Source organism: Strix aluco, chromosome 2, assembly GCF_031877795.1.
Source record: "Strix aluco isolate bStrAlu1 chromosome 2, bStrAlu1.hap1, whole genome shotgun sequence".
NCBI classification, from domain to species: domain Eukaryota; kingdom Metazoa; phylum Chordata; class Aves; order Strigiformes; family Strigidae; genus Strix; species Strix aluco.
Window position 1 is genome coordinate 113,927,889 of NC_133932.1, and position 25,232 is coordinate 113,953,120.

General features: G+C 39.2%; 1 protein-coding gene across 1 annotated transcript in view; it reads right to left on the minus strand.

Moving 5' to 3' along the window:
- The window catches only part of B3GLCT (beta 3-glucosyltransferase), a 68,583-nt gene extending 45,748 nt beyond the window's left edge, over nucleotides 1–22,835 (minus strand). The window contains exons 1-4 of the mRNA XM_074815885.1: nucleotides 22,627–22,835; nucleotides 14,162–14,223; nucleotides 11,419–11,458; nucleotides 2,952–3,061 (exon numbers count right to left, since the gene is read on the minus strand). Coding sequence (XP_074671986.1) covers nucleotides 2,952–3,061; nucleotides 11,419–11,458; nucleotides 14,162–14,223; nucleotides 22,627–22,714 — 300 coding nt within the window. The 5' untranslated portion in view covers nucleotides 22,715–22,835. The remainder of the gene's footprint in view (nucleotides 1–2,951; nucleotides 3,062–11,418; nucleotides 11,459–14,161; nucleotides 14,224–22,626) is intronic.
- Nucleotides 22,836–25,232: the final 2,397 nt, after the last annotated feature.

Sequence of the window (25,232 nt, forward strand, 5' to 3'; positions counted from 1 at the left end):
GCAAAATGGAGGTCATACATGCTTACATATCAATAATAGATGATGTGAAGTAATACTCATTTTCATTTTCCAATACTCTGTGGTATCAATCTTAAAACCTTATTCTTACATTCTTGGTTTCTTGCATTTTTTTTTACCTCCACAATGAACAGTACTAATTTGCTATATTTCTTCTGGATAATATACACACAAATCTCTAGGCTTTTCAGGAAAAATGAAAGTTTTCTGAACGTAATGAATTGGCTGAGGATGTACAATACTCAAAGAAAAAAAAAGGGCATACTAGACCAGTTTTCATAAAAAAATACAAAGACCTTTGTCTTCAAAACAATGTCACTATCCCAGGCAATTAAATAGCATTAACTGCATCTAAAACAGTATTTCAGACAAAAATCTATCATTTTTCAAAAACTGTATTTTACTTGTTTTCTAGTCTTAAGTGTAACAGCCAAAAAAGTAATCATGGTTTTCAATTTTTTAAGAAGATAGAAACAAAACAGTGCCAAATACTATCATTTCACACTCTGACAGCTTCCTTATTTGGTGTTTCTTAAGGCGGCCTAGTTTACAGAGCTTCTTAAACACTCAGAAATCTCAGAAAATTAAGAAAATTGGTAAAAATCTCAGGGAATTTTCTTCATGGCTATGTTCTAACAAGAGTTTTGGTTAATATTCATTAAATCGCTATGGAATATGCTTTTCAGCATGAACACAATACTGACACCTACTGGTGACCGCAATTATAGATTAGTTTCACATGAAAAAAAAATGTTTTAAGTACACAGTGAAAGAAAATAAATGGAAAATTACTTGTAAAGATTAATGTAAAGTTAATATGAATGTCAGTGATTTAATCCATTTTAAAGCAGGCAGATATTCTAGTTTAATTAAATAACACAGATTTAGCAGCTGGCTTCCACTTCTGATTTTAGAAGAGCAGAAACTAATAACTAATGAATCCTTATGGACTAAACAGCTATCGTTTCGTTCTGTGACAACAGGCAAGTGAACCTGATGATTCAGCTGATCCAGTCCTTTGTTTCTATACAGCAGTTGTCCTTTAAAACACAAGGATTTAACCTCCTTTGCCAGAAAGTAATAATTTCATATATATCCTTTTTAATGAAAAGTGTGACCTTAAAATGTGCGGGATTTCAGAGCACTTTTGTCCCTTCTCCATAATTAGTATTATTGGGTCATGCCTCACAGTGGCCTACAGTGGAATTGCGAGTTGACAAAAACTATCAAGACATACCAAGTACATGCTGGCTATGTTCATTTTTTTTTCCTGTACATTTCCCCTTTTCCCAGATTTCAGGTATGAGATTTTTGGTGTAATGTCTTTCTATCACTGCTTCTCCAAGATGCCATGTTTAAGAGATACCTCTTAATACTGGAAAAGCATTGCTATTTCAGCATTCCCATAAAGGAATCTCCTTAATTAGACAATGAAGTTTTCTAAAAGGCCGTTCAACTTGCTCAAGGCAGAACTACTCACAAGTACAACTGTTTGATTACAAAAAAAGATTTTACCTCTCTCTCATAAAGCATGCCTATATTCCTGACTCACTGAAACTATTTATACTTCCACTTACTGGTCTTTTCGTCATTCATATTCTCCAACATCAATTACAGAACTCAACTAAATCCCTTGTTTTTAACAACTGAAGCCATAATCCTCTCCGCACACACTGTATCTGAACACTTGTCTCAATCCCAAAGAGGACTCTGAAAGAGTAGAACTTCGCAGAACAAAGTCTGTTCACATGACTGATTTCATTAAGGGATTAAAACCTGCATTTAGAATGGATTTAATTACAACAGGTTTGACAAACTTGGATAAATGGAGCCTAAAACATCCAGGAATCTGATTTAGGCACTCCAAGGCCAAGATACATAAGACCACTTAAATTGGACTTGTTTTTCCTTTACCACAAAGAACCTGGAATTGAAAAATAGGTCCAATAACCTCCCAGCAAGCTATTTCATATCAGGGGATGTATGCCCCTCTTACTTTTTTCTTATTTTTACTGAAGACAAAGGAAATTGAACACTGTTTATGTACACTTAACTTGCAATGTAAGTCTCTTAAAAACCTCTTCTCTCTAGGCTGAAGCCTTGTAGGTAAAATTTCATAGAGTGTTGAGTCAAAACCAGACTTGTACAACACACGGCTCCCAGGCCAGCCTGGCCACCAGCAGGTGAGAGGCAAAAAGCTCAGTCTGCAGTGGGGTTTGGCACAGCAGCAGATTCACCAGCCTTGCACAGGGTGAAGGCCAGGAACTGCACATGGCATGATGTGTTAATGGATAACTGGATGAAGAGTTCAGGCCTTCATACCGCATTTTGGTCAGTGGGTGGCAGAGAAACAAGGAGTAGTTAGGGAAGGTACTGCACTGGAGAGGGAGCTAATACCGAGGCAGGCAAGAGTGGCATGGAAGACTATTGCTGTCAGAAGTAGGGAATCCTGTGCTATGATTTTAATGTCCACCGACATTGCGGCTCTACTGCCACAATGCTACAGTCGTGCAATGAAATTCCAAGAAAATCTACATTACAGCACCTTCATTGGCTCTAATAAAATTAAGTATTCACCTAAAATCATTCTAATTATTACGTAAATGATTTTTTTTAAATAAAAAAACCACACTACAGTCATATTGGAAAACTGTATTCTTCAAAGTCTATCTTATCACTTTTGCATCAAATGTCATCTAAACAAAACCAACTGTTTTATACAAAAAGGTAGCTAGTTCAAAATAAAATTTAGTGACAAATCACAGCATACAAACAGAAAATACCCACTGAAACAGTTTTCTTATAAGCACACAGAAGACAATTGACAAAAGGAATAAAACGGATTTGAAAAAAGGCACAATAGAAAATTATCTTTTTAGTAAAATTAGAGAAAACATACATAATAAGGTGCAATCTATATTATCTAAACATACCTTTCCCAGATGTGCAGCCTGTTTTAAAATATCTCTTTTTAGGTCTTCTGCTCTCTTGGAATGAAAAGAATTACTTTGACTCTGGATGATAAACACAATTCCTTTTAATTCTGTGAACCAGAAAATAAGAAGATTTAAAGACAAAAGAAGTTATTTTCAATTTTGCTCCAAAGCTAATGAGAACCCAGGTGTGTGTGAATCTATTACATAGCAAGCTATTTCTTTAGTTATAGAAACATTTCATGAAATAGTAAAGAGACGTAATTTAACACACACACAAGTTCCAGAACAGTTCTCATAAGGATTAACATATAAAAAGCATGACATGACTAGAAGACCTGCAGCAGATCTTACACCCACAGTTAACAGTAGCCACATTCATGAAGCTGCTTTTTCTCCTATACACCAGCACTCCTTACAACTAGTTAAAAGGTGTTAGTCATAGACCAGCATCTCCCCCCACTAGGCAATGCACGAACACGAAACGGAAAAGATGATTCCTCAATACAGAGCTTAAAACCCTACCCAGAAACAAACATCAGATGTAGAGAGACGCACATGAGGACAATGAGGTAATACTCTTTTATTTAACAGGACAGCGTCAACATCTCACATGTGTCTTCATAGCGTTAAAAGGCACTACAGTTAAGAACTTTCAACAGGATAGCAGACTGTGAGAAATTTCAAAGCAAGTAATGAAGTAGCTTTGCAAACATTTATGAATAGAACAAAGTGCTCACTAGAAAAATACAAATAGGTGATGAAGTAGATATAGCCAAATTTTCTTGATGATAGTAGATAGAATAACCCCGCAACACTTTTAAAGCAAAGAAAACCAGGCAGATTTGATCCCATTCAGAAGCAGAACACAGCAGAGGACCAACAGAGGATGCCAAGGGGAAAGGAAGAGGAGAGGACAGATGCCCTTTCCAAAATTCTTAACAAATTTGACCTATGCTGTATAACCTACCCAAGACCATAACTAAGTACCAATCAAGGTACAAGATGAGGAGAACTGCACAATATTGCAGTTTCTGTTTGTTTGGCCAGAAAAGGAAGAACTTTTCAGATACTATGCAGACAGTGTGCAGACAAGGAAACTCAGAATATAACAACTTAAGAAGTCCAAGTCAATGACCAACCAATTACTGTATAAGGAACAAAAAAAGAGTTAGTAATGTTGTTGTCCAGTGTTCAAGGAGATAAGTAGAGGACTTGTGGGGACAGAGGACATTGAGAACTGCATTTAAATTCTGTCACTCAAGGTGACAGTCAGATCAAGCATAAGAGATAGCAGATTGTAGTTAATTCAATGAGGAGACAGCACAGAAAAGGCTGCTGAGCTAATGTTTACAGATGACATCACTCCAAGACAAGACAGTAGCAAAAGAAAAGAAATTGAAGTCCCATAGGATCTGTACAGAATGTCAAAAAATGTGGAGAAGGAATGAAGTGCACACCAATAAACTTATACAGGTAACAAAAAAGACGTAAGAACTTCAGAAAAGCCAAACTTCAAGACCACCATCTTTAGCAACATCATGAAAGCTGACACGAGAAAATAAAGATACAAAACCACTAGGAGAGCTTTCTAAGAACACTTTCTGGTATTCCATTGAAACCAAACTTTCAGTGAGATTCAGGAGATATCAAATTGAAGACAGTCCAGGATGAAAGTTCAGTAGAGAACTAGACAGTCATGGCTGACTGAAAGCTGCCAGATTTTACTACAAGCAATGTCTGTGAAGACAAACACCCCAAGGATGGAGCACCTTAGAGGAAGCACATGAAGCTTCTCGTCAGGCAACAGATTATTTCAACACTTTAATAAATCTGCAGTTTCACTGCAATATAAATTCAAGTTTTACATCATGCAATATTTATTTTTAAAGTGTATATTCTTGCATCGTAGATCAAGTCAACCTGAGAGAATCTAAGAGATCCTAGTGTCACATCCAGACCTTGACCTGTAGGTTAAAAATGCTAATTTGGCAAATACAGTAGAATGAGTGAAGAACAGTGGAACAAAGATGGAGAATAAATGTCCAAAGAAGGAAAGAAGTAATCTCAAGGAAAAAGAGTAAAACTGAGCACACGAAGAACAATCACAAGAAAAACAGTGGCAACAAAAAGAACATTAACCCCAAATATCTTTGCTAAGATTATGAGATTACCATTTCCAAGACCTGAGGATCAATTACATTCCTTTGTTCTTCCGAACAGTTACTCATTAATTTAGACCTATAACAGCTCAAAGCTGCAGTTAAATGTTTTTCTACTTTTCCCCTGATATTCTTTTCCCTCAATTTATTAGCTTATTCACCAAGACAAACTCTGAAAATGTCAAACTGTGTGAGGTTTCTGGTGATAAAGTTGCAGAGATGGCATAAGCATTGACATAGATATCAGTTTTGATGTCACATTTTTCCCACGCAGTGTTCCTTCATGCTCTGACCCACCAAACAAACTGCTTAAAAAAAACCTACGCACAATAAAAACTTCTGATTAGCAGCTCTTTGCTATCTAGCAGCATATTTGCTAGATTTCCTGTGCAAAAATTAAAATTAGTGCAAAAATTAAAATTATATTTCAGTGAGAGTCAAAGGGCTAAATCTACATGCACAGAACTGAAAATATCCCCAGAGATAAAAAGCAAAAACTACACTGCTTTATATAATTACTGTTTTAGTATCAGTACATTTACAGATACACAAGCAACTGAATTACACTCAGTTTCATTTACGGTACATTTAACAACAGCTGTGATATCCCGCAATAGAATACTTTCTAAGAGTAATCTAACACCTACTTTGGTGTTACTGCTTTAATCTAATGGAAAGAGTTTCCTCTACTATAGCAGTTAAAATAGTTCATAAAAAGAAATATTCACTGTATTAAAATGTCAACAGAAAATAGGTATAATTTTAAACACATAAATTGTTTCTCAAGTTGAGAAATTCAACCAGGCAAGACAAAGAATGGAGTCTTTCGGAAGATTAATATCCAAAAGAACTACTGATACATGGATACTTTATTTCTCTTGTTGTCTCCTTTTCTTTTTCATTTCCCTAAGGTATTTACATATCTGGAAAATATCTTCAATAATCTCAAGTGCTGGAAAGATGATGCAAATTCACATTAAAAAAAATAAAAATAAAATAAAATTGGGAAACAGTAACATTGAGACTTCCTGACTCTTACCACAACCATGGCTCACTGCTAAACAGAATGGAACCTTAATCAACTTTTAACAAGCCATTAACAGTAACATGTTTTACCAAGTATACAATGACAAAGGGAAGGTAGGGACAGGTGACGTTATAGTGGGGGTATGCTACAGGTCACCTGACCAGAAAGACTGAGTAGATGAGGCCCTCTATAGACAGATAGGGGCAGCCTTGCGTTCACAAGCCCTGGTCCTCACTGGGACTTCAACCACCCTGATATCTGTTGGAGGGACAGCACAGCAGGGCACAAGCAATTCAGGAGGTTCCTGGAATGTGTCAATGATAACTTCCTTCTCCAAGCGATAGAGGCGCCAAAAAAGACAGGTGCTATGCTGGACCTTGTTCTCACCAACAAGGAGGGGCTGGTAGGGAATGTGAAGCTCAAGGGCAGCTTTGGCTGCAGTGACCATGAAATGGTGGAGTTCAAGATCCTTAAAGCAGCGTGGAGGGTGCACAGCAAGCTCACTACCCTGGACTTCAGGAGAGCAGACTTTGGCCTCTTCAGGGATCTGCCTGGGAAAGTACCATGGGATAAAGCCCTGGAGGGAAGAGGGGCCCAAGAAAGCTGGTTGATATTCAAGGATCACCACCAGGCTGAGAGAGTTGGGGCTGTTCAGCCTGGAGAAGAGAAGGCTCCAGGGAGACCTTACAGGAGCCTTCTGGTACTTAAAGGGGGCCTACAGGGAAGTGGGAGAGGAACTCTTTATCACGAGTGTAGTGATAGGATGAGGGGTAATGGCTTTAAACTGAAAGAGGGTAGATTTAGATTAGATATAAGAAAGAAGTTCTTCATTGTGAGGGTGGTGAGGCACTGGAACAGGTTGCCCAGAGAGGTTGTGGATGCCCCTTCCTGGAAGTGTTCAGGGCCAGGCTGGACGGGGCTTTGAGCAACCTGGTCTAGTGGAAGGTGTCCCTGCCCATGGCAGGGGGGGTGGAACTAGATGATCGTTAAGGTCCCTTCCAACCCAAACCATTCTATGATCCTATGCAAAATACTCCTCCTTCAGAATTATCACTAAATCAGTTCAAAAGATGGCAATGGGGAAATACTGCTATTTGGAAGATAAGCATTACTGTATAATGACCAGCATGGATAAACTACCTGTATGATTTTTTTTTGTTTGCAAGGTTTATTTACCACAAGAGGCTGTTTTAATCAACTCAAAGCTACTGAAAAAATTAAAACAAATATTCCAGGCAAAAAAAGGAGGAAAAAAGCTCCTAGAAGAACATATGATGACGATGATGTCGCCTGCTAGCCCTTCTCTACTACCCAGAGGTTAAAGCATTCACCAAGGATGCAAGAAACCCAAGTTCTTATCTGTGAGGCAGTTTGGGCCTGAATGTAGGTCTTTGGTGTTCCAAGGAAGTCTCTTAATTTCCAGGCTGCAAGTATATTCTGAAGTGGGTTTTCCCAATTCCCTTCTATTGTTCTAGAAATGGAGAAGAGTGAAAATTAGTCCTTAGCTTCCTAATTACCTAACTCTCCTGAAATAATGGGCATCTACAACCATGTCTCTGACTCACTGAATGTTTAAACACATCATTAAAAAGGTAGAACAAGCATCAACAGAAAAGACAGAATTCCACAATGATTTATATACTTCCCTGGAGTATGTGTAACATGATGCAAACCATTTCCACAAAAATTACAATTATAACTATGACTTTAAAGCAACTAGGATGAAGTCTAACCACTGGCCCCTAAAAGGTAAAAGAACATCACTGACATCTTTGCAGCTATGTCAACGGTGCTTAAATCTAGCTCTTTTTTTTTCTAAGAAATGATGGAAATAAAATTAATTTGTTTAAATGGAATATTTGTACAATGAAAATGCAGGGAGAAAAGTACAAAATGTCTCTATTTATTCAGACAAAAACTAAACTGTAGAAGCACTGCTGCTCTAACTCACAAACCAGAGACTACTGCATAGGCCAGAAAACTCAGCTTCCAATTTGAGTTTAAAAAAAATTAGGCCACTTGCATATTCTGTAGGCCTTCCCCTCCTTTTATGTCAACTCAAAAATCAACCTGAAACTCCAGGTCAGGATCTTTTAATTCTTATATTTTGAGCAGATTATTGCAGCCTATAATAAAGCTTCAACAGTTAAAAGTAGAGCTAAGTCTTTTCTCATGCTAAGAACAATAATTTGTAAATGTGTATATATAGTTATTGGGATCTTCCTGGACTAAAGGTAGTATATGCATACATATATATAGATATCTATACAGACACACAATCTCATTTGTGTGTATATGCTTACTTATTTACCATATATGCCATAAGCATTGTAATGTATATGTTTATGGCCTGCAGCATGAGAACTGAAAGCCATCCTAACTTCAAACACTCTCTCAATACAGTTTAAGTATTTCTGATATTTATATTTCCTGAATTTTACTAAACTGCTTACCTTAGTAACATCCCAAAACCCCCTTTAAAATCAATTCCAAACATACCACTTGTTTACTTCTTGAAATTAGAAATAAGAGTATCCAGTTGTTCCTCAAATTGCACACCCTTTCACAGTTTTGTAATACATGTTGTTTACCACTTCAGAACTCATGATGTGTCTTAGCACTTACTTAACAAAAAAAAAAAGGTTCATCACCTACGCATTTACTCTGATACTAAAGAAAAAACGTATTTAAAACTTGTATGTGGTTCTCACCTTTCCACCCAAACTTCCCTCACTAATTCCTAGAGAGCCTAGATAAAATGCAGAATAGGCCAGGCAGAATATTAAAAGGATAGAACTGCAAAATATACTTTTGATCCTTTCAGAATATTGCAGGTATTTGCAGATAAGAAGTACAACATCACTTTGTGTACAAATTCATTTGCAAGAATCAAATAAAAGAAAACAAGCCTCAAGACTACTTCATTCTTCTCTCATTTAACATACACATTATTCCTTGAGTTTCCAAAGAAGGCAAAATCATTGTACACTAGCCTGAAATAGCCAGTGCCTCACTTCAAGAAGAGATTTACTTTTGTTATTCAGAAGCTGAAAATACTGGTGGTCAGCAGTATAGCCTACCATTTGGAAACAAACACACCCACCAACAGAGTACCTATACATCCATCTGAAGGGCAAGACTTTTTCCATGGCATGGCAATGATGACCCAACATTGGTTAAGATGCATCACTTATCTTTTGGCTGGACTATAACATATCCATGCATGAAGCACTTTGCACACCAGCCAATTAAGAAAGCTATATCACATTCTGGGTACAAAGCAACCATGGGAACATGAAGTTCAGTCTCCTCTCTATTACACTTGTCATCCCGGTGACAAGAATATGAAGATGTTGATACCTGTCTTCAAAGGCTTGACTAAGAACACTTAAAAAGATCTCTTAAAACTCTGAAAGGAAAACTACAAATGGTAACTTTGCTTCCTTGGTACAAAGCTATAGCTTATTTATAAAGGAGAAAGATTTTTTTTTATAACAGTTTTAAAAAGAAGAATGAAAAAGCTTAGAAACTAAGGAATCATCAAGGACTTCATCCTCTGTTTCAAGTCCTTCTTTGATTTTACCCACAGAAATGGGTTAAAAGAGAATAAAAAAATCTCTTAAGGAGAGGCAGAATCTCGTTAAAAAAAGCTCAAGAACACAAGAAAGATGTTTTACATTAGACCAATGGTACATGTAGTCCAGAATACTGTCTTTCACACTAGCAATAGGAAACACTATTTAAGATTTAAGAACACCACAAGACCTTCACTTTCTCTAGTGCTCCTCATATTCTAACAGCATCGACAACTATTGAATTAGGAAATGCCAGAAGATACACTGCTGTCTATTTATCTTACCATACATTTATGAACTTGTTCTCTCTTGAAACTGCTGGTATAGTCTGCTTCCATAACCTCCTGTGGCAGCAAGTTTCTAAATTTTGCTATCTGCTGCATAAAATACTTTTGCTTGTCTGCTTTAAAGTGATCTCCTACTGCAACAAACAATAGATGACATAGTAGTTACATCACTAGTCTACCACTGTAACATCCCTAAATATAACTTTCCTGAGTAATGAGATGATATTAAAACTTATGAAAACATCACTGTCAAAAGTAAAAAAAAAAAAGTCTGTCAATGCCTCCCTGAGTGTTTTATGAAGTGAGACATGGCAGGTTCTGCTGAGAGTAACAAAAGCAGCAACCAGCACCTGGCTGTGCTATGAGATTCTACAGAAAGAGATGAAACAACACAAAGAGAAAACAGAGTTTCTTTGACACTTGATAAGGAAGGGTGAACAGGGGAACAGTAATAAAGCTTCTATAGAAATGTCTTGACCTTGCAGTGGTAAAATGGGAGATTAGTGGGACAAGTGACTTAATTATTTCCACAGAAGTAGTTATCTGTGTTTGGGACAGAACTTGCAAATAAGTCAAAAAAAAGCCAGCAAACAAACAAAAACCAGATCTTACCAGCACCACTCAGAGTTCTGTTAGCAACTCCACTAAAAGCAAGCTAAGTCTTCCCAGCGTTCAGCTTTGATGTCAGAATGAACTCACAACTACTCAGAAACTGCTACAACAGAGACATGGCTAAGCTGGCTCTTCTTAGAGCAGGCACACCCAAGCGCTCAGGGTCTAGAAGAGCCCAAGTTCTTTCAAGAATTTAATGGCTATAGTATAGCAGAGGCAGCACTAGTTTACAGTGCAGAGATTGCAAGTCCTCTGTAAACTTTTTGCTGGAAGGACATCAGATTTATTTTCAGAAAAGGCAGAAGCTTGCAGAACTTTTATTCTCATAATTTATCTTATATGTCCAATAAAAAAATTATTTTACCACTCAATATCCTCTTAATGTTTGACATGTTTCTTAAATACTTGCTTCTAGATATTAAAAAGTTATTGCAAGTTATTATATAGTTATTACATGTACCATGAGAGCCTAGCAGAATGGTAAAATTCAGTTTCATGTTAAATTTTTACAAGAACAGCTACTAAGTATCATTAAATTTTATTTTAAAATATTGTGTACTACAAAAAGCAATGCATCAGTTTCATAGTGCAAATGCACATTTTCAAAAAAACAACTACAAGAACTGCAAATACAAACAAAGATCAAGAAGTTCTGTTTGATGAGTCTAAATGAGAAAAAAGTATTTGGGAATCAGCAATTAACTAAAAATGCTGTTGAGCATTTAGGCACTGTTCACCCAGTGAACACAATATACTAAAAAGGCAGCCACAGGTGAAAACAAATACAGACTATACAGTACTTACCTCTGCTTATTTTACTAATCGTTCCACTTTTTTCAGACTTCTGAAAGAAAGGAGAAAAAGCAAACTAAATATAAATGCAAAACCTCAAATATTTCTATAGAGACACATAGGGAGTCAAAACATTTATCGGATTGTAAATGCATACATAGAGGTTTTCACTCAAGAACTAATAAAGTAAAAAGTTTCTCATCATCGAGAATTGAAACAGATATTCTATATGTTTGTATACTTTTACTTAGACAACACAGTAAAAGATTAAAAAAAAAAAAACAGAGAGAATACTTTTCCATGACTCGATTTATACCAGAATTCTTTAACATTAACAGTGGTTTTGTTTGGGTTTTTTTAATACATATCTTCTGAGCACAAAGTTTGGAATATGGAACTCTATAATACAAACGCACCTGTCCAGTGTGTAAAAAAAAGCCAACACACTCTTACTCATTTGATCCACTATCAAGCATCTATTGAAATATAATTCTTAAAGGAAGACTCAAAAGCAATTTATATCAAGACAAATAAACATGAAAAGGTTGTTGTACATAACATGACTTTGCTGGGATTTACTCATGTATCAGATACATTTGTGATGGAATTTTAAGAGTGCTGAAGTACAGACAACAGTGATATTGCATTTGCATCATTAACCATGAAACCAAGACACACACATAAAAATATCTTAGGAGCATATTCAACTGCTTCTAAATAACAGAGGCTGGGTGAAAGGGTGTTGTATAAAAACTGCTGATTGGTAGAGAGACAGGACTGGAGAAGTAGCTCTGCACTTCCTACAAAAATTGTAGAAAGGAAAACAGAGCCTTTATTTATTGCGTAATTTCTCCCTGGTAACAGCACCTCAGTGTTTTGGTTTCTCCACATGTAAAATCAAGATCATCTTTACTAATTGCATAAGGATGTTGAAGGATTTATCTTGGTTCAAGTGCTTTAAGACCTTCAGATAGAAATGCCATACAAGGTACTCCTCAGTAATAAGCTTGTATATTAGTTTTTCCTACCCTTGTGACTTAATTCCTATTTATAAACACTTTTTTCTCTCTTTTTTTTTTTTTAAATATCATATCCATCTAATCCTTTTAGTCCTGCTTGCATCAGATGATCTCTGCCTCTGTCCAGGTCTGACTTTTACACTGAAATGCATAAGCTCCAACTTCCTTGGTAGCCATCTGTAAAACCTTTTCAAGAATGGCTGCATTGCATCCATGCTTATGACCCTTTTTTGCTCACTGGGTCAATAAAGCTTAAAGAAACTCTTGTAAGACTAAGTTTTTTTGATGACTATACACAGTATTGCCATCTTACAGCGTAATATACACCACATTCTAAATTAACCTATATCATAAAAACCATGGGAAGATTAATTTTCTATGCAAACAAAAAAGTATGTGTTTTGTGGTACACTGTGTGACAAACAAGTCCTCTTTTACAATTACCTTTATTAAAACACAAAAGAATTGTTGCCCGTTACATTCCTCTTAACGTAAAAAAAAAAAGGAAAAAAAGAAGGATTTTGGCCTGAAGAGTTCTAGGAGGCACCTCTGACTTCATCTGAGGGAAGATTTTGAAACTCTAAAATAGTAGGAAAGCCTTCATAAATTATATCCTACATAAGAATGATAACATTAAACAGCTGGCTTGAGACAGTAGTGGAATTTGACAAACAGCAACTTACAAGTAATGTAAACAGAATGACATTATCTCGTCTCCCAGATACACTGCAGCAGATCAGCAGTTTGCAATAGGGATCTTTTTCATTTATGAAAATTACTGTAGATAGAGCAATCATCATCAAAACCAAAAATTATTTAGAAACATGGATCTCAGACCATACTTCTACTGCATTTCATGCAAGATCACTAGATCTAAATGGCAGTTATAGATTCTAACTCTTGATTTTCCTCCCTTAAATCTCTTTTATACATACACAAATATCTGTTACAAATATATACATATATATAAATAAAAATTGATAGACAGAAGTCTGTTAAAGGACATACATGCATATACACCTAACATCCATTATGCTGTTCAATGGTAGGGCTAGCTCTGACCATCAGTTCTTCTAATCTGTTAATTTGAAATTTCATACACTTTGAGGCGTGACTTGGGTAGCAATATGTAATAATACTAATTTAGCAAAGAAGCAGCCACTTTGCTCTCAATATATTATGCATTTAAGAAAATCAAGAAGAAAGGAAAACCTGCCTCTGAACTAGTAAAGGTTATATACTCAAAAACTACTCTCAACAGCAGTAACGCTATCAACTTGTAAAAGCTATGCAAAATCACCAAGGTTTCTAATGTACTCTTCAGCTGATCCTGGAAAAAAGAAAATAAATTGTTTTCTAAATTATAATTTTGATCCACAACAAAACCCAAAAAACCTAATTCTCTTAATACAAATGTCAACATAAATCAGAAAATCCAGTGTAAGAAAGAAATCAGAAGTGTTAAGTATAAGTTTATTCTCGTAATTCTAAGAATCCATAAGACAAATTAAGAACCTAGTAATACTAGAAGAGTAGTGCTGTATGCAACTTGTGTCCCATTAAAGGTCTCTTATATGCCACACAGAACAGACAGACATTATATGACATTTAGTACCACTGAAGTCAGTGATCAAAATAATCAATGTCACAGATGTTAGGCTTTCTGGTCTGGTCTCATCTAGATGATTTTATAATGTCTGTAAAACATTCCTGCTCTGGCAATTAAAATTTATTACCTGCAGCACTGGTAGTTCAGTCTCATCTTCTCCACCTTCAGGAACGACACTTACAGCAAAAGCTGAAAGAAAAAGCAGACTTTTTTTCATATTATAGGAGCTCATTTTCACACTTGATAAAGTTCTGCAGCAAAAGAAAAAAAAACATTTAGGCAGATTTTCACATTAAATGATACTATACTGGTAGTAATCTTTATGAACATGAGACAGTCCATGCTTACAGAATTTATGTATTTGCTGCCTGACAATTCTATTCCTGTACATCGCCAAAAAGATCACTCTTTGATGTGAAGCCAATTTATCTTGGCTTCAAGGCAAATAAATCCCATTAAAAAAAAAAATCAAATCTGTTCAGTCCAGTATTTCACTTGACAACAGCATAATGTGCCATCACGTAGGAGACCTGCATTCCACTCTAGGTTAAAGTTTGGATTACTAAAGCTTCACTTGGAACCACAGGAACTGGGGAAATTTCTATCAAACTTGAAGATAGCCGTCATACGCTTTGAATGCCATCTCTGAACAACAGTCAAACTTATTGATGTATAAAAGGCCCAAATAAATGTTTACAAAAAGAACAGAGACCCCAAAGAGCTAATTTTCACAGACCTAGCATCATCGTAAACCTTTTATACTGACACCAGCCTATGCATACACTTCTGGTTTGTATTAGAAAAATCACCACCAAAAAAGTGTTCTCTTTTTTTACTTGTTGATGTAGTCATCTAATCAATTTGTCTCAGCTTGCTCATTTGTAAAATAGTTCCATTTAACATAAGAAAGCTTTGCTAAGATTCTTTGTAAGGAGTCTTATTCTTAAAGACACTAAAGAGATGCAAATGAAAGTAAATTGCTATAATTTGGAAGGAACTCAAGACACTACTCATCATGGTCAAATAGACAGTTTTCTTAAAAACTGGGGTGGAAAAAAAAATCAACAGATTCAAGTGGAGTGTCTCACTACAAGTTTAAATCATTTACTGCTTGAAATTGATTTCGAAATGAATTGATAACAACTGTCAATTCCTTTGACACACTAGAAACGTGGAATGTAGGAAGGCAAGAAGACAAGACTGTCCAAAGCCTGTGGTGCTCCACCTCTGATTACCTATATCCCTATGCTCTTTCAACTGGAGACAAATTTCATCAAGTGTCTAGGAGATGAGTTTCACAATGACATCTCAGGTCCTGACTAATTTGAATCTCAGATCACACCACTAGATGCAGACATCCCCAAATCATTCTAACACAGTAAATTCATGTTGACCATAAAGATATTTCAATAAGGCATAAATGCCAGGTAGAAGAAAACAGGGTACAAGTAGGAGTGTCCCCTCAAATCCTGTCCTCAAGTAAATATTCTGCACTTCTAGTTCAAATGTGCACAGAAAATACCTCAATCTGCCTATCATATCATATCTGCCTATATATCCTTGCTGACTGCATGTTATGATCATTTTCCTCCTTCTCTTCCAATAAAACAGTACTTAGAGCTCCAGATAAGGTGTATCTTCCCTTACATAAACCAGATCCACAACTTCTACTTGACACGATCCTAATTAAAAGATCAATACAAAACACCCTTATTCCAGAAAATGTATTAACTACATAGCATTAACCTGAAGAAGTATCAGCTCATAAATTTGGCTTATTTGCAAAACTGAATGCAAGCAGAATTTTCGTAACTTTCAGTTTTTAATATGCAGCTGAGGAATGACACACAAGGCCTGAAACAAGAGATGCTGCCTCTCTCACCTTAACATTCAATAGCCCATGTCACACTGCTTCTAAGATTTATAAAATTAATGCACATAATCCTTGAAACAAATCAAACAATACTTAGATAACCTAGAAGAAAAGAAAGACCTATTTCATACTATATCTTTGAGAGCACAGATAAAGCTCTTCAGGGAATTAACAACCTACTTCATTTTCATGTTACTGAACTACAGAATTGTTGAGGTTGAGAAGGATCCCTGAAGATCATCTAGGCCAACCCCCACCAGAGCAGGATGCTCAGGACCTTGTCTAGTCAGGTTTTGAGTATTTCCCAGGACAGAGACTCCACAAACTCTGAGCAACCTGTTCCAACGTTCAATCACTCTTATGAGTGAAAACAAAATGTATTTCTTATGTTTAAATGGAATTTGGAATTCCCCGTATTTCAGCTTGTGCCAACTACCTCATGTCCTGTTAGGCACTATGGAGTCTGGCTCTGTATTCTTTACTGCCCCCCATCAGGTAATTACACATGTTGCTAAGAACCTCCCTGAACCTTCTCTTCTCCAGGCTGAACAGTCACAGCTCCTTCAGCCTCCTCATGTATCAGGTGCTTCAATCTATTAATAATCTTCATGGTCCTTTGCTGGGCTCACTCCAGCATGTCCATGTCTCTACTAGAAAGCCCAGACCTGGGCACAGCACACCAGGTGTGTCTCAGCAGGGCTGAGCAGAGAACAACCACCTCCCTTGATCTGCTGACAACACTCTTCCTAATGCAGCCTAGGAGGCTGCTGGCCATCTTTGCCACAATGGCACACTGCCGGTTCACGGTCAGTTTGTTGCCCACCAGGATCCTCAGGTCCTTCTCTGCAAAGCTTCTTTCCAGACAGTGTGCCCCCAGTGCACACTGGTGCATGGGGTGACTCCTTGCCAGGGGCAGGACTTGGCATTTCCCTTTGCTGACCGTGGTTTTCCAAGTTTCCCATTTGCCCACTTCTCCAGTCCACAGAGATCCCTCTGAATGGCAGCACAACCAGCTGGTGCATCAACCCCTCCTGCCCACTTTGTATCCTCTGCAAACTTGCTGAGGGTGCGCTCTGTCCTATTGTCCAGGTCATCAATGAAGAGGCTGAACACTACTGGAGTAGTGTTTATCCCTGGTATCACCCCCTTGAGTGTGCCACACCACTGATCAGAGCCTGTGAACCCAAGAGGTCAGACAGTTTTCTATCCACCTCACTGACCACATATCTAGCCCATACTTCATCAGTTTGTGTACAACATTATAGGAGACAGTACTGAACTCCTTGCTAAACTCAAGATAAATAACAGCCACTGCTTTTGCCACGTTCACGAAGGCAGTCATCTCATCACAGAAGTCTTTCAGGTTGGTCAAGCATGACTGTACCCTCATAAAAACATGCTGACTTCTCCCAATCACCTTCTTGTCCTTCGTATGTTTGTCTTGTCCTTCCTTGTTTGGCAAGGGTATCCAGGATTACTTGCTCCACCACGTTCCCAGGGATTGAGGTGACAGTGGCCAATCTATAATTTCCCCAGATGTCTTCTTTGCCCTCCTTGAAGAGAGGGGTGACATTTGCTCTCTTCCAATCTTTAGGAATGTCCCCCAGTCACCACAACCTTTTAAAGATTATCAAGAGCGGCCTTGCATTCATATCACCAAGCTGCCAGCACTTGTGGGTGCTTCCCATCAGGTTCTGAGGACTTCTGTATGTCCAGTTTGTTTAAATGTTCTCTAAACTGGTCCTCCTCCAGTGAGAGTACCTCTTCCTCACTTCAGACTTTCCCATGAGTTTCAGAGCCCTGGGATTGATGAAGGTGGGTCTTACCAGTACAATCCAAGGCAAAGAAAGTTTTGAGTTCCTCGCCCTCTTCCATGTTCTTCTCTTAACCAAGTCCCTCCCTCCATTCAGAAGCAGGCCCACATTTTCCTAGTCTCCCTTTTGCTGCTGATACACCTGTAGAAGCCCTTTTCCTTGCCTTTCACAAGTTTAACCCGTCACCACATTCAAATCCAGGTGGGCTCTGGCTTTCCAAATGGCATACCTGCACTCTCAGACAGTGTCTCCATATTATTCTTGGGGTGACCTGACCCCTTTTCCATGTCTTGTGTGCTTCCTTTTTATGTCTGAGTTTTGTCAGGAGCTCCTTGTTCATGCACGTGGGCCTCCTGCCATCTTTGCTTGCCTTCCTGCATGTGGGGATGGATCATTCTTAAGCTTGTAGGAGGTAAACCTTGAAAATCAACCAGCTTTCCTGGATCATCTCCCATATCAATCTTTCTGTATTGCTGAGGACAGTGGTAAACTGAATATGCCTGGCTAAAAATTACTTTTGTTGCAGCTGCCCTGACATACAGTGCAACTTCAACACTCACAGGCATTGTTTATTAAACAAATTGGTATCTGTGATGAACACTAAAGTCTTTCTGTATACCATTACTCTTATTGCCAGTGATTTCAGACATGCAGCCTCCCCTTCTCTGCCAACAAATAAACATATTAAAATGACTCAGTATCTTTTATATTAAATATTCCAGGAAGACTTTTTCCAGATAATACATTTTAATGATAAGACAAGAACTGCGCAGACTATTTTTAAACTACTGAAGAACCATTCACTAAACACACTAGCAGACCACTGAAGACACCACAAAAAAGCCTCAGGAGTCTTCACTCAACAGTAACCAAGCTTTTCGTTCAGGCAGACTGTATGAATTTATTTTAGCAACGAACATGCCATGGCCCCTCTATTACCCCATTAGCAAATCTGTTATGCACATATAATTTGATACAAGTAAAGCAGTCTTCACAAGTAAACTGGGATGCACTTGTGGGGTAAATTCAAGTCTTACTAACATATGGCCAAGACTGTTCTGGCTAAGCAACCTGATCTCTCAGTCTGGAAATAAATGTTGTCTTCTAAGGATTTACTGGGAAAAGGGTGGCATGAGAAGAATGTGGTAAATCTAGCTGGCATATGACTTATCAACAAAGGTAGGAAATACAGTGCCTGGGTGCAAGTGGACATCTCTAAGATTAATTCATCCACCCACAACTCACTTCCAAGACATTTCTGAAAAAGATGTGCCCAGGAGGGGATGACAGATAGAAAAATTGTAACTACACATGCAGCTCATGACCAGATCAGTTGTACAATACAGGTAGAAACAAACAGTAAACTCTGTGGCAAGGATATCTTCTTGCTGCGTGTGAAGTACACACACACAAAGGCGGCTCGCCTACGTCTGGGAGCTCTCAGATGCTACTATAACAAAACAGTAACTTCTCATGTCCAATCATTATTAATTCAGACAACTGCAATAGACTTCTTTCAGTAGAGAACTCCCTAAGACATCAGTCTCTGGAGCTAGAGGTACCTTTGGTAAATCCAGAATTTCCTCTAGTCCCTTTAAGGTTTTTTTATGCAATGCAAGCATAGCTCAGGTGGACCACTGACTTACCATAGAGCACAGAGAAAAGAAGAAACTGATTAGCTGGTAAAAGTTCACATTGTGTAGGCACCACAGTGAACAGAAAGGCTAGGGTGATTGACTGTACAACTGCTCGCAGTTATCTAAAGTGGAAAAAAGCAGCAAGGCACTGTCTTAAATGCAACCCATAATTTTGTGTTTGCCACTTCATTATTTAATGCATTGTGTTCTTCGAAGTTTGGTAACACACATAGCTATACCCATCATTTGGCATAAGCAGACAGAAGCTGAATATGTCAATCACCAGTCCTCCCCTCCTTTTGCTAAATGCTCAGGAGCTGACGATAAGTAAGAAAAGGAAAGAAATTTTATAAATACTTTAAAGCTCCTTGTTTTCATCAATCTTACATTTATTTCTTTTGAAAACAGGACTAAAATCCACTGAAAATGCTAGACAAGATTTTTGGATTCATTCAAAATCTAGAAGTTTAATCAGAGAATATTATATAAGCAGCTTCAGTTCCTATTTATTTTTCTTAAGTTTTCCACTATTTCCATTAAAATTTATAGGCGTAAATAGACTTGTTTGTAACACTAGAAAGTAAAACTCAATCATTTATTTTTATTGTTCAGCAGCTGAACTTCAGGAATACATGCCAACAAACTATTAGGAAAATGGATGGAAATACTGTCATATTTAAATACAATATACTGTATAAATATATATAATGATATAATACCACATTATAAATGAAGAATTAATCCTTTCTTCAGTACTACCCTTTCGAGTGTGAACAACTTCCAAACGTTTACAATTATATGTCCTTTAAGTGCAAAAGATGTTACAAACAGAGGAGTTAATTCTTTTGCTTTCATAGACAAAATCCACTTGAGGCAGAAAGGCAACACTTCGGTTATCTTCCTCTTTTACAGCCTGATTCAAGGCTGACCCCAGAGTCATTCTGACCACCTCACTGGGCTGTGGGTCAGTTTAAATGAGCTACAAAAAAGTTATGATTCTATGACTTACGTATTGCAAAACCATGACTAATAATAACCACTTCAAATAATGAAAGCCATTGATTATGTTGTACACAGTAGGCAAAACATTTAAAATAGAATTTCTTTATACTTCTAATTTAACGAAAGGCCTATTTTTGTTGTGGTTGGGGGTTGGTTGGGTTTCCTCCCCCTCCAAATTTTCGAAGAACATAAGATTTTATGGATTGACATGATTCCAGAGAAAATCTGCACCAACGCTGTCAGTCAAAGAGACAGGATGGAAGATTATGGAAGCCATTATGGAAGATAATGAGACAGCCTGGGAGCACTAGCAAGCAAAATAAATTAGTTTCATGTATTTATATGCAAACTTGTGTAATATTTCTTCATTGTTGCTATCCTGTCAGCAAAGACCCTGGTCTAGCCAGTAAGACTGAAGACTTAGAGATTTATCAACCCAAAATGGAGAGAGAGCAGGGGGGAGAAGAGGGAGAAAAGGGGGTGATGCAAGCACATTTCCAGCATCTGAAGCTTTTCATAAAATAAAAGCAACTAATTTTATTTCTTTACTAAATTTATTTAAGCTAATGGCACATATGGGAAGAAGGCAACTGAAATCAGCACTGTGAACCACTGAAATGTCTAAATGAGTGCTGTGTACACCAGTATCTTTATAAAAGGCGAGCAAAGAAAAACAGTAGAAGAAAAAGCATCATCATTACCCCTTCCGATTGTCTAGAAGTTAACCCAAGCAAAATCATCTGAATATGTTTTCCTATTCTGCAAGCTGCCACCTGCAAGCTGGAATTTATGAAATGACTTAACTACCAACAGACAAGCTGTTTTATTCTGTGAAATGCAATCCAAATTATTTCTGTTCTCCAAGAGCAAAGCTGACTGTTTTGCAAAGTTACTATCCTGGTCATCTCAAAAGCATGGGGTATTTACAAAAGAAAGGACTTTAATGTAAAAAGATATTTGAAAAAACTACAAGAAAGCCATGATACTGCAGTAAGCTTCAGGTGAACAAATTCTATACAAGCATTAATCAAGACCTACTAAACAAGAGATAATTGCACAAGAACAAAAGTTTTTCCATTTTTGCCTTCTACCTGCATGTATGTATGTATGTATGTACAATAAACATACACAGAGAAAACTGAAGCTGCTGTTCTCTGTGATTACAATCTGTTCGAGGTTACAAGTGCTACAGTATGTTGCGGAAGCACTGAAGCAAAACTACTCATCCCAGAAAGAGTGAAATACAGCTTTAGGAAAAGCAGTAGAGTATTAGGACTCCTCCAAAAACCAAGCTGCGCAGGTGAAAGGAAAAGTGTTTTACAAGAGAAAAATCAAAACATCACAGTTTTACTTTGCTGAAAACAGGATTTATTTGTACCAGGTTTCCACTGAAGGATTTTGATTCACAAGCCATAGTAATGCAAGAGAATCAATTCCAAAGGCTTTGAACAAACTGACAAGCCTGTGCTGACAGAGATGGAAACATTCAGGAAGCGAAATAATGAGAAACAGAACAGATATAAACATTTATTTCTGTCTCTTACACTCACAGCAACAGCTCCTAACTCCAAGAGCCTGTAACGATCCAACTGCTGACATACTACTAACCCTTCGCTTTTAATCTTCTCCCACCTGCCTAGACACATTAAAAACGCTTCTAAATTATAGTAGGGTTTTTTTTTCCTCTATGCTAAAATTTTAACCAGCCGGTATTACCTCTCCACCTCCCCTCAGCAACACCCAGTCAGTAAGGCGCTATTTCAAACACGGGCACGAGTGGCTTCGTGGTGGGTTTTAGCTAAGTTTAATGAAGATTTTCTTGACCGGAGCGGCTGGCCCCGGGAGGGCCGGTTTCCACGGCGAGGGCTTTCCCCTGCCCCGCCCCGGCCCGGCGGAGAGGGCCGCCCCTCGTCCCCACACAGTGCCGGGGGCCCGAGGGCGGGAAGCGGTCCCAGCGCTGGCCGTCCCCGGCGCCTCGGAGCCGAGGCCGCTGAGGGGAGCCCGCGCTGCCCCTCCCGCGCTCCAGCCCGGCTCGCTAACAAACTTCGGGGGAAGGGGCACCTCCCGTCTCCCCGACCGCTTCCCCTCACGGGGTGGGACAGAGCGGGGAGGGAGCGGTGGCGGCAGCTCTGGCGCGGCCCCCCCAAGCTCTCCGGCTCTGTCCCGTGCCCTCCTCCCCCTCATCACCTCCGCGGCGGGGCCGAGCGTCCCGGCTCCCCTCCCTTCACCTCGCCATGGCGTCCCGGCCCGGCCCCCGGCCACTCACCCCGGGTGCGGAGCGGCGGGAGAAGGCAGAAGAGGTGGGCGCACGCAGCGAAAAGGAGCCAGCGGCTGCAGCCGGGCTCCCGAGACATCTTGGCAAGGGCCGCCGAGCCGCACGGCGGGGGGAGGAGAGGGGCACGGTGCAGCCCGGCTGCCCGCCTCTGCCGCAGGAGCGCGGGCGAACGGCCTCCGGCTGGTGGCGGTACCGCCGCCAGCCAGCCCGCCCTCCTCCCCTCCCTCCCCTCCTTCCCTTCCCTCCCCCCCGCCAGGGCCCGGCAGGACCGGTCGCCAGCGCCGGGAGGAGGGCGGGGGGGGGGGGGGCGGAGCGGGGGCCGCGGCGCCCTCTGGCGGGCGGCAGCGGCAGAGGCGGCGCCCTGCGGCCTCGCGCCGGCCCCGGCCTCCCGCCGCCCGCGGCCCGCGTCAGGCGGCCGCCCTGAGGGACCCCAGCCCGCCCGGGCCGGCAGCTGCCCGGGGGCACCCGAGCTCCCACAGCCGACCCAAAATAGTCCCAGTAAACATAGCTCTCCATGGCCATTACTGATCATCCGGCATCTGTTAGCAAAAACAATCGTGTCTTTAAGGCTTAATGCTAAATTATTAACTCCATGGAAAGTCCTCCAGCGAGGTTTCTAGGTTGTCCAGTTTGAGCAAAAGAGGGCTTTTTTTTTGTTATTAGCGCCATCCTCCTCCTCTCACAAACAAATTTAAATATTGTCAGTCAAATGATATCCAGTGGTCTGACAGGAACCTGGTCTACAATAACAAGTGGCCTCGTTCATCTCTTAAAACAACCCTCACAAACTGTCACCCCAAAAGAGCACGTTACACCCCCAGGCAGCCATTTCGTAACTACCAGCGCAACCAGGAGCAGAGACACATGGTGCAGCGCGCACCCGGGACAGGCACAGGACAGGAGCGGGGCACAGCTACCCCATCGTCGGTTAAAGAAATGCAAACCTGGAGCTGCACAAAACTGGTTTTAGGGATAACACAGAGAACAATGTAGTATCTAACATGCATAAATGTCGTGTAAATTTGGATGTAACAGAGCTGCAGACCAACAAAGAAAGATGCAAGAGTGTAAAACCTTGTTAGCAAACAAAAAATGACCTCACGTGGATCCTGGAGAAGGAAAAAGAAACCATCCACACAAATGTCATATTTGTGCCAGTGAAGCACTTCATGTGCTGGCAACTTGCTGTGACACCCCCCATACAGCCCAGAAAGAAACTGCCAACCTTCAGACCCAGGGGAGCCACAGAAAGGATAGCAGGAAAAGGAGTAGAAACCTAGCAGTGTGCATAATATGTTCACTGCACTGTCATTCTTTCTTTTTCTGTAGCAGTTAGATCTGTATTAATAATTACTAGATTCTTCACATTTCAACTATAGTAACAAGAAATTCTTGGCTTTACTTACATATAAGCCATGCTTCCTCTTTGCCTTTAAACACTATTTTGAGTGTAACACCTAGGTAATGATTCCTTACCTGCTGGGTACACGTAGATGTGGATTCCGGCCAGGTCTGTATGTACACATTTTCCCATTGAATACTTTCCACATAGCGGCCTTCTACCAATCCAATATGCACTGATCTCACTGGAGACAAATGGTGCAATGTCCAGATCAGCCACATACTTCACATATTTTTAATATAGTAAGGCCAACAGTATGCGACCCAACTTGGACCTTTCCTCAAAACTCTGCAGCTTTTGGATCTACTGCATTCTTTTCCTGACAGACCAAGCAGTTACAATAGGGTACCTTAAGTATGCTGGAGATGTGATTTTGAAGATGAGTGGAAATCTTTTCACAGTGATAAATGCTCACTCTCACTGCAAGTTCAGGCAAGTACACCTATATCACTGTAACTTGGTAGTAGACTTCACACTTTCCTTTAAAACTATCTCAATAGAAATAGTAAGCCAGACTTTCCTGGGGTAGTAGACTTGCTTTATATATTTGCTACCCCCTTATATTGGAGGAGATTGAAGAGAAGGAAAATGGGACACAGGTGTGAGCAACCACAGCTTGTTATTTGCCTTACAGAACAACTGATTGTTGCTGACATTCTGATTCACTACATAAGTTACTGGCCTCAAGAATAATAATTCTAATGCAAATTAAATAGAAACTTTCATACTACATTTCTCTCTCTGATTCTATGTACATGCTCATTATCAAGAGAAAAAAACAGAAGTGTGAAGTTATCCTTTCATTTCTATAACAATATAAAAGGCGTAAATCCTCCTGCTTAACACATATATCTGCATATGCTTGTTTTTCCTTATAAGTTTCAGCAGTGTTTCCTGCCCTTTCTCCCATTTCTCTGTTTTGTGCTGGTTTCTGTAAGTATTCACGTCACAAAGATCATGCCCACAACAGTTGGGACAAACATAAGACCTTTCACTTTCAAAATGGTTAAGACACACCCGTGTTCAAATGTTTCCCCATGCAGCAAGTCAGTAAGGAAAAAAACCCCAACCTTTTGCTGAGATGTAATCAATGTTTTGATTTCTCACAAATATGAGAAATTTTCATTGCAACAACCTCCCTAGAAATATGGAACTCTACCATGAAACCTAATGTTCTCCAACTGTTAAGAAAAAT